Genomic DNA, 14,288 nt, shown 5'->3' with positions numbered 1-14,288 from the left:
AGATGTCGCGAGAATTCGATCTCGACGTGCGTAGAAACGGAGAACAAGAGAGGATAACGTCTCAGGTTTAAAAATGCGCTTGTCACACGATTTTTAAAACTCGTTTTTTCGGTATCTAAAGCACACTTACAAACACGATCTTTTTTTTTAATTCGATGAGCCGCGGAGAGCTGAATACGATTTTCGTATGGAATGTCACGAAGGTACGACACGTTATACTTTTGCGAACTACTTACTTCATCTAGTCTTGGTTTTTTCTTTTTTTTTTTTTTTTTTGAAGGAACGCATGGTTCTATATCGCTCCCTTCCTGTTCGCCTTTTTCGGCGTAATTTTCACGTAGGTGACTTAGCCGCCTCAAGTACGTATTATAATCTTTTATTGTAGATCATCGACGAAATGATTCTTCTCGATACTGTTTAGTAGCATCGTTATGGAAAATTCTTCTCTCTTTTCATTTTAATTGCCTTAACAGTCAATGGAATCCGATGCTATACGCACAGCTACGTACGTGCCAGTGCTATATCATCTCTACTCCATAAATATCGTTCACTGCCCCAATGTTAAGGTTCAATATACGAGAGTTCGCGACCTTTATCGAAGTTATCTGTCGCTAATTAATATTAACGTGATGCAATACGAAGCGACGAGTAATGAATATGTCCCTCTAGTGTGACGAGTTATCAATCATACATGTTACGAGACGATTGTACCATTATTTGGTGCCAACTAGTATGGTTGCGGAGAAGCATGTTGTCGACGATGGACGAGATTAATCTTACTGATTGCAGTCTTGACACAGACACGCACATATGTAAATGGGACGCTTGTAAAGTTTCTATCACGATCGTCGTATTCTTTTTTTTTGCTTACGTAAAATGTTAAAAGCATTGTAACTCGTTTGCGATCATTGATAGTTTGTTTGGTGAGTGTGCTGTTATGAGTGGGATTAGTAGATGAAAAGGTGATTTAACGTGGCGATTTTTATGGTTGTAAATATTGACATCTTTTAACGCCGATTTGTATGTATTCTTAATATTAATATAGAGTGGAATCGATACACCATTAGGGGTTAAGTGTTTTTAATCTTTCGTTTTTAAGCTTTAAATAATTACGTTTCAGAGTTACTCGAATGAACTATATCTTAAAGAATAAAATTCGATTATGCGTTCGTAAAAACTGGATTAAATTCGAGTTATTGCCATTAAAGACACCTCGTTATAATAATCATAGTAAATAAAATTAAGAAATTAAGTAAAACTAGGAACATTATATTTGTCTGTAATTTTTAACATTTCTGCGAGACGCACGTGTTTCATTGCTAACGAAATAATTAAGTCTATTATAAGATATGAAGGTAAAGAGGCTTCGTATTAGCAAGATAATTTTCGAAAGCTGAATGTAGATATTATTATTTGAATGTCATAAATACTCGATACAACAAGTACATACATACTTACAACAAAGATTATAAAGTGACACACACTTGTGTGTTCATGAATTTCTAATTGCCTTCTACGAATTTCAAATTACACACTCGAATGATGGATTATTTAAATATTCAATAATATATTTAATAATATTAAAAATTGTTTAAGTCGTCAATTACATTCTATTTAGTGAAAAACCTTTCTGACCTTGAAATTATCAGATGAACCTGTAATAAAATTTTGATTTATTCGATAAATATTATTTTCAGATAAACTCTCCGTTTTGTCTACTTTTCATATCTTTTGGAATCTTGTTAAAAAATAATAAAAAAAATGGGGTTCGTTATGAGTTCGTGATTTAATTAACGATGTTCAAGGACATTTAATCTGAAGGATCAGAAGGAAAATCACGATCGTTACGAAACGGAAATCTAACAACGTGAGAAAATTTAATGCCGCTGATTGTCTGAGAACGATAATTATTGTCGAAATCAGCCATAATCGCATTGTTGCTTACTGAGCGATTCTTGGATCGTTTGGTTCTGTTTGTTTCGCTGACAAATCACGTATAGCATAATCTGTTACCGATACTAGGTGATAAATGAATAGTAAGGAAGCGAAACTGATAAATTCCATGAAGGAATACATTATCAATTTGCAAAAGATAGATGATCAAGATAGATTATGTATTATCATCATCATATGTATTATCATCAAGATCATTATGTATTAGTATAGCAAAATGAAGACGTTCTTAGAATGTTAAATCTCTCAGTTTGGATTTTATCTACGATAGTTATATTATGGAAACTTTATATTTGTACAATATTACAGTAAATAATTAATAATAGATTTCATGTTAATAAAATGATGAAAAATATTAAATTTAGGTTTAATATTTTAAGCATTCAAAAAAATGGAACAGAAAAATGTTTCAGGCTTTGATCTTTGAGTATTAGATGGTACGGTAAGTGTCGTTTTCGAAGAGAGAGTATTAATAAATGTAAGGCATTTTAAAAATGATAATTTTCCATTAGCAAATTTCTCGTCTCTTCTAGTAGTAAGAAATTAAAATTGAATGAAACTGTTTTTGGGTAATATTATCAAATTCTCATTCATTACGTGTTTATAATACATAACAGAAATGTATCTATTATTCAAGATCTATCGTTCTACTGTTACGCAAGCCAGAAGCGAACACAGATTTCCCTCAGTTCGACCTTTGCGCAGTCAGTGAAAGCATTTTCACACAACAAAGTAAAGATAAAAAATTTTCCTTCGACGACGCAACGCGAGACGTGCAGATTCCGGTCGCGTTACTTAATGATCTATCAAGGCAGACAGGATTCTTGAGGAACCAATGTCGTTACGCGACTACGATCAAAGCTTTTCTAACGTCTCTGTACCCATAAACAACATTGTGATCCCGTTTATTATTTAATATAATTACTTATATCTAGCTATATTTAGTTATTAAATATTAGCATGATTTACTATATGTAATTCAGTAAATCAGTATGAGATCTAAAGAAAATATTTCTTACGAATGATTTTGACGAACTTTGTGTAAAAATCTATAAGGCTAAAAGTTGCTTAGCTTATATACAGATAAAGAAAAGCATCGTTTATATCGTTGAGATATTACATTTATATCATTTTAAAAATAAAAATTCTTCATCAAAGCGAAGAACATTTTCATAAAAAATTACAAACAGAATATCTCGATTCTATATCTGTTATATCTACTGTATCTACATAATAATCTACTTATCTTAATCTATCTTACAATCTACTGTAAGCAAGATAAGTATTGATAATGAATAAATCTTGACATTGAATTTTATACAAAAAGTTACAGTGATATCAAATAATCCGTAATGACATTTAATACTCCAATCATATCACCCCCTCTCCCAAAATAGAGTTTCCAATGTAATCCTGTTATTCTTGAATCTTCGGCTTGTTTTTCATTTTTTAGCTCACTTTAAAATTTCCTCTGGCTCCAATTGTGCTACGATTTAAAGTTTCCCGTGTATACGCTTAGGACGTTACCGCGTGCGGAAATAGTACAGAAGGCCTCTAATTATACCGTCTGCAATATTATTTATAGACTTTGAACGATATAGTACGTAAGTATGTAATCGTATATCTGTCGTGGTTCATTTTATCTTTCTCTGTTGCGTGAACCAACGGTTAGGAGCGGCACTAAATCAAGTGGGAATGAAACTCGTTGAAACAACGCTAGACATGGTAACAGATCCATGACTGTGCTTCTGTTATTATCAACGTCAATAACGGTTAAACCTATTGCATGTGTGTAAGTTGGAAGTTACGTATATAACTTATGCACACCCGTTGTGTGTTTCGCGATCCCATATTTTTTTTAATTTAAATTTTATGAAACTTCTTGTTCGATAATTAATGTGCCATATTACATCCGTCACATTCAATGTTATATGGTGTAATTTCTTCAGTTTTGGTGTTATGTAAGTTACGAGGTCATACCTATTCGCGACATGTGTTTGGAATGTTAGTGTGTATCTTTCTCTTCGTACGTACATAGCAAGTAGAGAATGTCTGTCTTTCGCTGGAAGAATATTCTGCATATATTTATTTACTGTTCTTAATATTTGATTTCGGAAATCTAATTTTCGCTTTGCTTGTATCTTCGAGCGTAATTTGTTAATCGTACTGTTTGAAATTATTGTGTGTGTGAATATTTCGGTGAATATAAACTATGAAAATCTGTCCTTGATTTTTTATGGTAACGAAGCAGTCTTCTCAGAAGAAACGATATTCATAAATCAGTCCCTTCGCAAAAAGTTAATTCTACGAATCTTTTTAGAAGAAACCGGTTAACGAAACTACGTATCCCTTCAGGAGAGGTCAAATTTATAGAGGTAGCTTGCAAGAAAAAACCAATCTCACAAAAAAGCTTGAGCATCCTTAATTAATCCTTTTTAGAATTCAATTACATTTATACCTTTTGTAAATATTAATTTTAAAATAACGATGCTAACATAACGCAATTCCCGCATTTCAATTAAGTATGAAGAATATACTAGAGTCGATGCAAGATTAAAATCGGCAAAACAAACGACAAATTTACCTGAAAAATCCACTGAATTCGTTTCGATACATTCGTTATTTAAATTGCAAAAATTAGTTTGGTTTCAACGTCAGTCTTTAACACCGTCCTTATATCGCAATTTTAGTACGCGACAAGACGACAATACGATACAATTCATTTTAACACCATTGAAAAGTATGGCTGGTTTCAGACGACCGGTTTCCGGTGTGGCGCCACGACGCTTTGGAGAAACAAGGAAATACATATGTATGCATCTTTCTTTTTGCGAGACAGAAGAACTCTGTGTCTCTGTTCTACCAACGTCGTCGCTGTTGCAACGATTTGCCGCAAACCGCTCGTCTGAAGCCGGCCTAAATGGAGTTCGATCGATGGCAACGCGAGCACGTGGTTCTCGATGTTCGCGATCGGAAAATCGTGTTTTTGAAACTATTTCTGGTTTCGCCGGTTCCACTGTCAATCAACGTTTCTTCCTTTCGTTCCATTTCTCTTCGATTCTCTCCTTTTCTATTGGTAAACACGTGTCATCGAGTATCGTGTTCGTCTTCGCTAAGCAAGCTTCTATATCAGTGGTACGCGAGCCGGTTTCCCCTTCATATTTGTGCAAGACTTCGTGAACATCGGACGCTTTTCTCCTCTCTTTTCGAATAAGAAAATCCTGTCGTTGTTTAACTAACAATTCCATTTCTTTAAATGGAAACGTCATCGTGTCTCTATTATATTCTTAATTAGCCAGAGAATTTAGGTTTATTGCCGTGGAAACTTGATCGGTCGTTTACGTAAGGATCTACGATTTTGCTTCATCTTCGAGGAAAATTTCACCGAATACAATCGTTTCACTCATTGATTGGATCAGTCGAAAAGGAGATTCGTTGACTGCCTGTATAAATATTGATCATAGTGTCTCTTGAAGGGAAACTGTGCCAATCTTGTTGATTTAACTACTGATTCTACTTCATCTTCGAGAAAAACTACTTACTTTGATTGTGTGTTTGACCATTGATTTTAGCGTTTCTTTGAGGGAAACAGCGTTGATCGGTCCAGTCTGCTTTTTTCTCAAGGTAAATTGTATTTACTATTTACTCGATCAGCTATTTTATTTGTTCTTTTCAGAGAAACCTTGTTTCTCGTCTGACCATCCGTGCTATTTCTTCTTTGAGATAAACTGCAACGATTATTCGTGTAACCACCAAATCCACTTTTTCTTTTCTTACGAAGGAAATCGTGTGTTTAACGAAATCTCGCTTGTTTAGTTATCGATTCCGCTTCCTTTTCCAAGCAAATCGTGTGTCAATCATTCGCTCGATTACCAATTCTAATTTTGCTTCGAAGTAAACTGCGTTGATTATTCGTATAATCTTTTTAATAGAAACTGTTTTTCGCCTATCGTCAATTTCCTTTTCGAAATAACATGTATCAATTATTCGTTTAATCGCAGATTTTATTTTATTTCTATTTCTATTTCGTTTTATCATCGATTTTCAAAGAAACCCACGTGAATTACTTTAATAGCTTTTTTAAACTAATTTTATTTCTTTACTTTTAAATTAAGGAGCAGCAACGAAGATGCTACAATAACGGAAAAATTCTTCGGTTATCTCCAGAAAGAACACGAAGGATATTAGTGTATCGAGACATTTTGTTCGCTGGAAGTTAGTCAACGACGATTGGAATGGAAAGATACGTTTGACATGATTTAGTGTGACGTCGAGAGAGAAAGATGGCTCGATCGAGGGTGCCTTTAATTGCTAATTTCGTAACTTGCTGTTAATCGGCCTGACAGTGGTACTAGTGGATGTGGTTGGTAGTGCCTGATTAATCGTGATCGATATTTCCAACGAGAAGAGCAAAGAGAAGCGATCAGTTTGGAGTTTCATTTTGACGTCGTGAGACTATCGTGAATTAGACATCGAAGAATCGTTTGGTGATAGGTAAGGGTTTGAACTTTTCTATTCATTTTCTTCTATAGACTATTTTTCGCGTTGATAATCGTTTATAAACGAAAAGCGATAATTATTAGTTCTTATTAAGTTATTTATTACTAATAAATTAAGAAAAAGAAATTTTGATTGGATTCTCGATAATGAGTGAAAATTAATTTAAAAGATTGTATTTGGAATTTTGAGAACCGATCGAGTCCTCAGTTTCAGTGCAATTTAATGTTATCAGTCGCGTGAGTTTGTTTCAGATGTGATTTGTGTGCAAGCTAAATGTTTCCAACAAATTGTAACATATTGATTTCTCAAAGTCCTGTATCAAATGTCTTGTAATTATAAGTAATTGTTTTGTTTGGACGATCAAGGGTAATATACTCTATTTTTGATTTTACAAATGCCGCGATTTGTGTAGACGTACACACGCAAGTATTTACTATGGCTCGTAGACACGAACATTTCTCGTTGTTGTATATTCCAAACAGGTCAGTTATTTCGAGCACTCAACTACTTTCTCGCTCCTGACAATGACATTAGTCATTCTAATCGATGTCTCGAAATCAATGGTTCTTCTGTCAGCTATATCATTTCCGTGTTTATACCATACGATAATATCGTGATACGGATTCGCTTAAATTCAATTGTCAAAAGATTAATTTCCCTGAATCCACTTTCAAGTAAATATATCAGTTTAATCTTTTGTTCTATCTGATACGAAAATAAACAATTTGATATAAAAATTTTACGAAAGATCGATATATTATTTTACTTTTAACTTGAAAATCGTACTTTTAATTTTTCAATCCCTAATTAACCACCTCAGTTCCTAAGACCGTCTGTTCTAACGAATAGCAAATAATCAAATAATTGGGTTGATACATCAGAAGTACCATTTTCTTATGTCCCTGATATTAGTGTTAAAACAGGATTGTAAAACCTTTAATTATTTTACTTATTTTCAGCCTTCGATGGTTTAACATTCTCTCGGTTATTTTCCAATAGAGTTCAATATATTGATCAAAAAGTTAGCGAAGAAAATATATTTTTATTGTAAACGATAATTAAATCGAGCACCGACTGTAAGGACTGTAACCGGAAGTCATCCTTAAGTTGTCGGGTAAGAGGATTACGAGTAATAAACAAACAATATTAATCAGAAAATTCTTCCATTCAATTTTTTTCCTGCATTTAATTAAATGTGACAGAGTCGACAAACTTTCCTTCGGTTCTTTTACCTCATTTGCAAATCTATAATATCGACACCCAAACAATAACTCGAACACCATTAACCAGTACTCAAGGCTATTTCTTTCGTCGAAACTTTCCTCAGACATGTACATATCACGTTGACATCGCCACGTATACCGAATCAGCCCTTTTTAAAGATGATCTCGCGAACGTGGTTCGTATGCAATTCAATTTGAACGAGTCGCGTGTCACGATTCACTTGACTCCCGGCACAGTAATTGGCCGGCACTCGTACAAACACTTACACTTAATTTAACGTTTAACCGAATCGAAAACAAGGCGAACAGTTGCCGGACTTCGCCCGTTCTTTCAGTTCATTTCCGAACGTCTTTCGATCAGCACATCGGGTCTCCGTATTCCAGGACTTTCATCTCCGTTGCTTTTCAAAATCTAAAATCATAATTGAGACTTTGCTGCTCGAACTATGGAAGGAAAAAACGTGAATGACGGGTAAGATTGATCCTGCGTTCTGTCAGAAAATAATCGCTTAGTCTTATCGTTAGCGTAGAGTCGCGTTCATCACGCTGATCGATCGTGATTCAGATTATTTAAACGTTGCTTATGAGTTGTTTACGAGTGTAGCGTCTTCGCGGAACATTTCTATTTCCTGTTTGTGAGAGAGTAAAGGAGCATTGTAATATCTAACGTATGGTTACGATTATGTTATGAAAGAGGGAAGGTAAACACTGAATTAGAATCGCAAAATGTGAAACATCAAAGGAACCTTTAGAGGCCTGCTGAATGACATGGTTTAAGTCAGTAGATTTATTTCAAAGACTAGAAGACTGAAAACTTTGTTGTCCGATCACTGACTTTTATACTACTACGTCTGGAAATCAACGATGGATTTTGTTTCAGCGAAATGAAGGACGAGAAGAGTAGCTCTATATCGCCCACTGAAACGACTCGATTGAGACCAAGATTGGAAAGTTTCGATGATGTTCTGCCGTATGTCGGCGACTACGGAAGATATCAATGGCTGTTGTTATTGTCGTTACTACCCTATGGCGCGACGTACGCGTTTCTGTATTTCTCGCAATTTTTCATTACGATTATTCCCACGGAACACTGGTGTAGGATAGACGAATTAGTAAACTCGAATTTCACCGAAGAAGAGAGGTAAGTGTGTATAATGAAGGAAGGAAAGAAAAGAAGATATACGTAGCAACGAAAGCTCTTTTAAACTTTGGACGATATTTTTGATTGTTCGTAGAAAGTGACTTTAAAATATTGTGAAAAATATGCGAGATATCGCGATTTCTGGAATTTCTCGAATTTTCGAACATTTCGAAAATTATTAGAAAATATTGTAGAAAATTCTAAAGATGAAAAAATTTCACGATACGATACAAAATATTTTTGGATTACTCTGTCTGGACTTTGGTTCTTATTTTAGTAACTAAATGATCAATTGTCTATCGTATGGGATGTTTAGGATCAAAATAGCGATTCCAGCGACGAATGTTTATCCTTATTACGAACAATGTCAGCGGAAGGACCTAAACTTCACGGAGCTGTTGAAGAGCGGCAAGAGTCTGAGCTCGTTGGACTTCCAAACAAACGAAACGATAAAATGTACTCAATGGGAGTACAATTTCACGCAGATTCCATATCCTAGTATAGGAACTGAGGTGAAGTATTTACATCATTGTCTGAATCGCATGCTTCGAAATTCTTACACTTTTGCTGCGTTCTTTTGTCATTTCCGACCTAATCGCGTATCTTGTTGTTATAGTAAATCTCTTAAGTTTAAAGAAAGTATAAGACGATAATTGTTAGTACGGATGATTTCTCGTTCCGGTTTTACGCGAACGTCTCTTTCAGAGCATAAAGAACTCTTTCATTCATCGAACTGTGAGCAGAATCGAGATATAAAAGTTCAAAGACCGCAGCAGGATTAAAATTATATTCTGAATAATATGAATCTGATTTTTCGCTGACTAACTCTTAACCCTTGGTGATTAGCTAGATTGGGTATGCGACCGAGAATACCTCGTATCAACGGCGCAGGCCATCTTCTTCTGCGGGTCCATCATCGGTGGTTTCCTAGTCGGTTGGATCGCCGATCACAAGGGTCGTATCCCAGCTTTGATGTTCTGCAACGGTGTCGCCCTTTTTGCCTCCATTTTCACTGCCAGTGCAAATAGTTTTTGGTCATTCGCCGTCTGTAGGTTCCTCACCGGACTGGCGTTCGATAACTGTATCAACATTCCTCTGATTATCGGTAAGCCTTCTACGAAGTAGAAAGTGCGTGGGGTTCGACCGATAAGCCAATGTTTCAGTTACGCGAGAGATAACGTTAGTATGAAGTCAATGTTTCTATTACGTGAAAGATAATGTTCAAGGCGTGAGAAATTTTTGATGAATTGTTCCTCGAAGATAATTTTGACGTTGCTGTACTCGATTGAATTATACGGTTCGAGTGCTTGATTCAAGAGCTTTTGCCACCACCATAGATGAATATATTGATTTTGTTATCGTTAAAGACCGTTTCATCGATTTTCATGTCGTCGAGGATGGTTATATCTTGATATTGTTAAATCGAGTTATATATTCGTTCGAAATGAAAATTATCACAAAATTTTCAACACGTAATTCGTTTAAATACGTTAAAAGCAACACACGTGCATTATGTAGCGCTTTTTGTTATACGAACCAGTTCAATTTCGGAACATTCATTTTTGCAGAGTAAATGGATTAATTTAAAATCGGAATTATATTTGTAATCTCACAATTATCCTACAATTAAGTTGATGATATCGTTCATTCGGCTCGTCATCAATTGCTCCATATTAATAATAGCCGGTTTCACTCGATAAATCTTCCATGTTCCATTACTGTAACATAAAGAATAATCGTCGTTAAGTATCTTGATATAATAATCAGTTATTCCGAGAGTCATCGACGATCAATTATCCCACAGTGCTCGAATATATGGCTGTTTCGAAACGAACGTTGGTCGTGAACATCGCCTTTGGCGTATACTTCGCAGTGGCCAGTACAATTTTACCATGGATAGCTTACTATATCGCGAACTGGAGATATTTCACTTACGTTACTGCCATACCGCTGTTATCCTTTGCTATCACACCGTGGATTCTTCCTGAGAGCGCCCGGTAAGTAAACTCGTAATCGTTCGATTATTCGAATTCTCAACTTGCGCTTTGAGATTTATGCAAATTTACTTATCGATCCATATCACTCGTATTTGCTCTGTTCAAGGTGGTACGTTTCCAATGGGATGATGGACAAGGTTGTCGAGAAACTACGGAGAATAGCTAGGATCAATCGTAGAAATCCAGACTCGCGTATTTACGATATATTCGTCGTAAGTTCGATCAAATAGAATTTTAGAAAGTTTACGCGAAATCGTACGGTAGAGTATTTGAATCTGTGCTGATAGATATATTTGATTCACGTTGAAAACACATAGACTCGTAAAAGCATTTTGACGCTTATAGACACGTTTTAAAAATGAAACGCGATGAAAATGGAAATGTGAAATGAAACTTGGTTGTCGCGATTATATTGGTATTATATCGATTTCGTATAAAGTTTGAAGTAAACCTGGGAATTTATATAGAAATTATAAAATATTTAGTACAAGTATAACGCACAATCGGTGATAAAAATAAACTGCTATAGCTAGTGAAAATAGATGTGAAGAAAGTATAATCAAATTAGTATCAGCGTCATATACTTGAGTTTTATTTATTATATTTCCTTCTAATAATATGCAGAGAGTTTAGCAAATGGTTGAAATGAATTTCTACATTTTCTCCACTAATTCACTTAGTTTTGTCCCCGACTGTATTTCGCAGAAATCAAAAAAGTATTTCATCAGCCAATCATCCATTATATTAATAAACCTCGATATCAGAAGCCATGCCGACTAATTCCACAAATCAGAATGCAAAGAAAAATAGCAATAACAAACAACGTGTTTTTAAATTTACCTTAGAACTTGCCACTATTCGTGCTATCTATTAATGACGAATAAAATGAAAATAAAATTTTTTTTTAGTGTGTTATGAATTTTGAACTGTGTAAGGGCTAAAGGCACGACTCGTATTATATCTTTCGTTAATTATTCTCGAAATAAATTCCTGCAGAGTAACATGGAGGCATCGGACAAAATTCAAGAATCAGCGACGCTGCTCGATCTGTTCAAAACGCCACGGTTGGCGAGAAACACTATTCTTCTAGTTGCATTCTGGCAAGTATAAGATACGAGTTCATGTTGCGAGAAAACCTTGATAAATAACCGATACTGTCTTGTAGGTGTTTCACCGTGATCTCGTTCGATGGCCACGTGTATTCGTTAAAATTTATCCAGAGCTCGGTGTTCGTGTCGTTCTCGATCGCCTGTGCCACAGAACTTCCAGCTGGGTTATTGCTCGCCCTGTTGCTCGACCGATGGGGTCGTAGACTCTGCGGATTTCTCACTCTGGCAATGACCTGTGTACTCAGTATCGCTGAACTTATGCTGCATTCCAGTAAATATATTGATATGTTTATTCGAGTAAAATTAAAACGTTTATAATGACGTATTATTGAGAAAAATCTGAAATTAAGCTGATGATGAATGTAAAAGAATTTTCGAAACTTCGAAGCTATTAATCTTGGAAAATAATTGTTTTGATGGAACTAGAATTTAGGAAAAATTAGGAATTGATTTAATGGCGAAATTGAAAGAGGTTTGCACATTTTAGAAGCAATAATTTTCTATATGTTGGTTTTGTTGAATTTGGAGATTTATAGAAGTTTGAAGTTTGTGTGAAATTTTAATTTGATTTTGATTAAGCTTCGATTGAACTATATTTTTAACTAAACTTGTAATCAAGTATTGTGTACCCAGGATTGATTCTGTATTTTTTAATTTATTCACCAGTGCTCGCGAAATTAGTAATGTCAGTATTGTCGCGATTCTGTCTGAACATGGCAGCCAATGTTGGTCTTCAGTATGCAGCAGAACTTCTGCCCACGCCAGTCAGATCGCAGGGCGTATCTTTCATTCATATTTTCGGAATAGTTGCACACTCTTTGGCACCATATATCACTGACTCGGTAAATAAATATTTATAACTGTTATAACATTTTTGAAATACCGCTACGTATATCTACGTTCAACTTCTCACGTCCAATTTATTTCAAAAGATACAATAAGCGCTATTAGAAATTATGAAAAAGCTCTCATGTATTAGCATCTTTCTCATGAAAATGTAAAATAGTTTTTTTCTTACCTTAAAACAAGTTGTTTCCTGAAGAAGTTGAATATTATAAAAATCTGATCAAAATATTTCTCACTTTCTAGAAAGCCCGTTTTGGAAGTTGCAACCAATGCTTTTCTTTAACTGATCTTTAATCAAAAAATTGAAATTTAAAATAAAACATTATGGAATAACTTAAGATATTAAAATATATTGGTTGAAACTTTCTAATGAAACTTTTTAAATGAGAAATACTTTAACCAGATTTTCATGGTATTTAACTTTTGCTCATATAAATTAATATTTGTTCATTAGGCTGCAATTTGGGAGGGATTTCCAATGCTGATTATCAGCACGGTGTCCTTTTTTGGCGCTGCACTGGTTTTGTTCCTGCCGGAAACTGTCGGCCAGAATCTTCCTCAGACCATCAAGCAAGGCGAAGAATTCGGAAGGGACCAACATTTCTGGTCGTTGCCTTGCTACCATAAGACACACTTCAATAGACATCAACACTATCACTCCTGTGAACGATAATTATCTGATTTTTAATAATAATTCAATTAAAAAGCACGAAGGAGGATTCGTGTTTTTTTAGAAGTAATAAAAGTCTAAGAATCTGTAAGCCTTAATTCTAAGAAGGGCGAGCCTAGAAATCGTGTTCCTATATAATTGTTATTATTATCTTTTAAGAGCTTTTATAATTTTAATGCTAATTTTCACTTGCGATAATCGTTCAGCGGTTGGTGCTAATTCGATAATCAAAGATATTACGTAGAATAATATTGAAAATGTTACGTAAATTATTAATTAGAGATATTTAAATTTTGTATTCCTTTGATGTTTTTAACATTTTTTAATGGAATATACTGGATAAAATCTTATTTAAGAAAATTGTACATTTAGATAATTTTTTTTGTGGAAAGAGAAAGTTTTATATCTTTTGAACGATTATCCACGTATTGTTAACGATTACTTACTTAACATTTTTTACTTCGCTTTACTTCAAACTCTTGAAACTTGAAAATATGCTTCTGTTCGTTATATTTTTTTATACGATTTTAAATAATACAATATTAATAAAATTCGAACTTGAAGACTTTTTAAATTATTGTTATAATTTCTTCAGCGCCAACTGCTGGACTTATCTATCTAAAACGAGTTGTGCGTATGTTAAAAAAAAAAAAAATAGCTCTAATTGATTGTTTCTATGGTTTAGGAAGAAGAAAAAAAGAAAGGAAAGAATATTGTAAGCAAATCGTGCCATCGTATGACGATCGGTGTTAGTCGTTATGCCAATAACAACGCAATTAATCTGAAGAATACCTATTCATAGTATTCATAATCATCCTCCTACTTTACTCACGTATGCACTCACGTATA

The 14,288-nt window shown here is 34.5% G+C and overlaps 1 protein-coding gene across 8 annotated transcripts; it reads left to right on the top strand.

Annotated features, from left to right (window-relative positions):
* The first annotated feature begins 3,597 nt into the window (after positions 1-3,597).
* LOC126914679 (carcinine transporter-like) lies at positions 3,598-14,013 on the top strand. 8 transcript variants are annotated; one of them, XM_050718953.1, is made up of 11 exons: positions 3,726-3,745; positions 6,069-6,447; positions 8,557-8,817; positions 9,134-9,329; positions 9,664-9,922; positions 10,622-10,814; positions 10,921-11,026; positions 11,811-11,914; positions 11,980-12,194; positions 12,590-12,765; positions 13,224-14,013. In XM_050718953.1, exons 3-11 carry the CDS (start codon positions 8,561-8,563, stop codon positions 13,440-13,442), a joined length of 1,725 nt encoding a protein of 574 aa, XP_050574910.1. In that variant the 5' UTR covers positions 3,726-3,745; positions 6,069-6,447; positions 8,557-8,560; the 3' UTR covers positions 13,443-14,013. The 8 variants fall into 8 exon arrangements, with proteins under 8 accessions (XP_050574902.1, XP_050574910.1, XP_050574909.1 ...); XM_050718952.1 differs by lacking the exon at positions 3,726-3,745 and adding an exon at positions 4,855-5,295; XM_050718950.1 differs by lacking the exon at positions 3,726-3,745 and adding an exon at positions 4,855-5,577.
* The last annotated feature ends 275 nt before the right edge of the window (positions 14,014-14,288 follow it).

This window comes from Bombus affinis, chromosome 3 (assembly GCF_024516045.1).
Source record: "Bombus affinis isolate iyBomAffi1 chromosome 3, iyBomAffi1.2, whole genome shotgun sequence".
NCBI lineage: Eukaryota > Metazoa > Arthropoda > Insecta > Hymenoptera > Apidae > Bombus > Bombus affinis.
Note: the sequence above shows the minus strand (reverse complement) of the source record. Positions and strands in the feature narration are given on the sequence as shown.

Coding starts and splice junctions, on each gene's coding strand:
- LOC126914679 (XM_050718945.1), top strand. CDS start 3,690: ATGACTGTGCTTCTGTTATTATCAACGTCAATAACGGTTAAACCTATT. Junction 12,195..12,589: donor TGAACTTATGCTGCATTCCA/GTAAATATATTG, acceptor TTTATTCACCAG/TGCTCGCGAAATTAGTAATG. Junction 12,766..13,223: donor CACCATATATCACTGACTCG/GTAAATAAATAT, acceptor TTTGTTCATTAG/GCTGCAATTTGGGAGGGATT.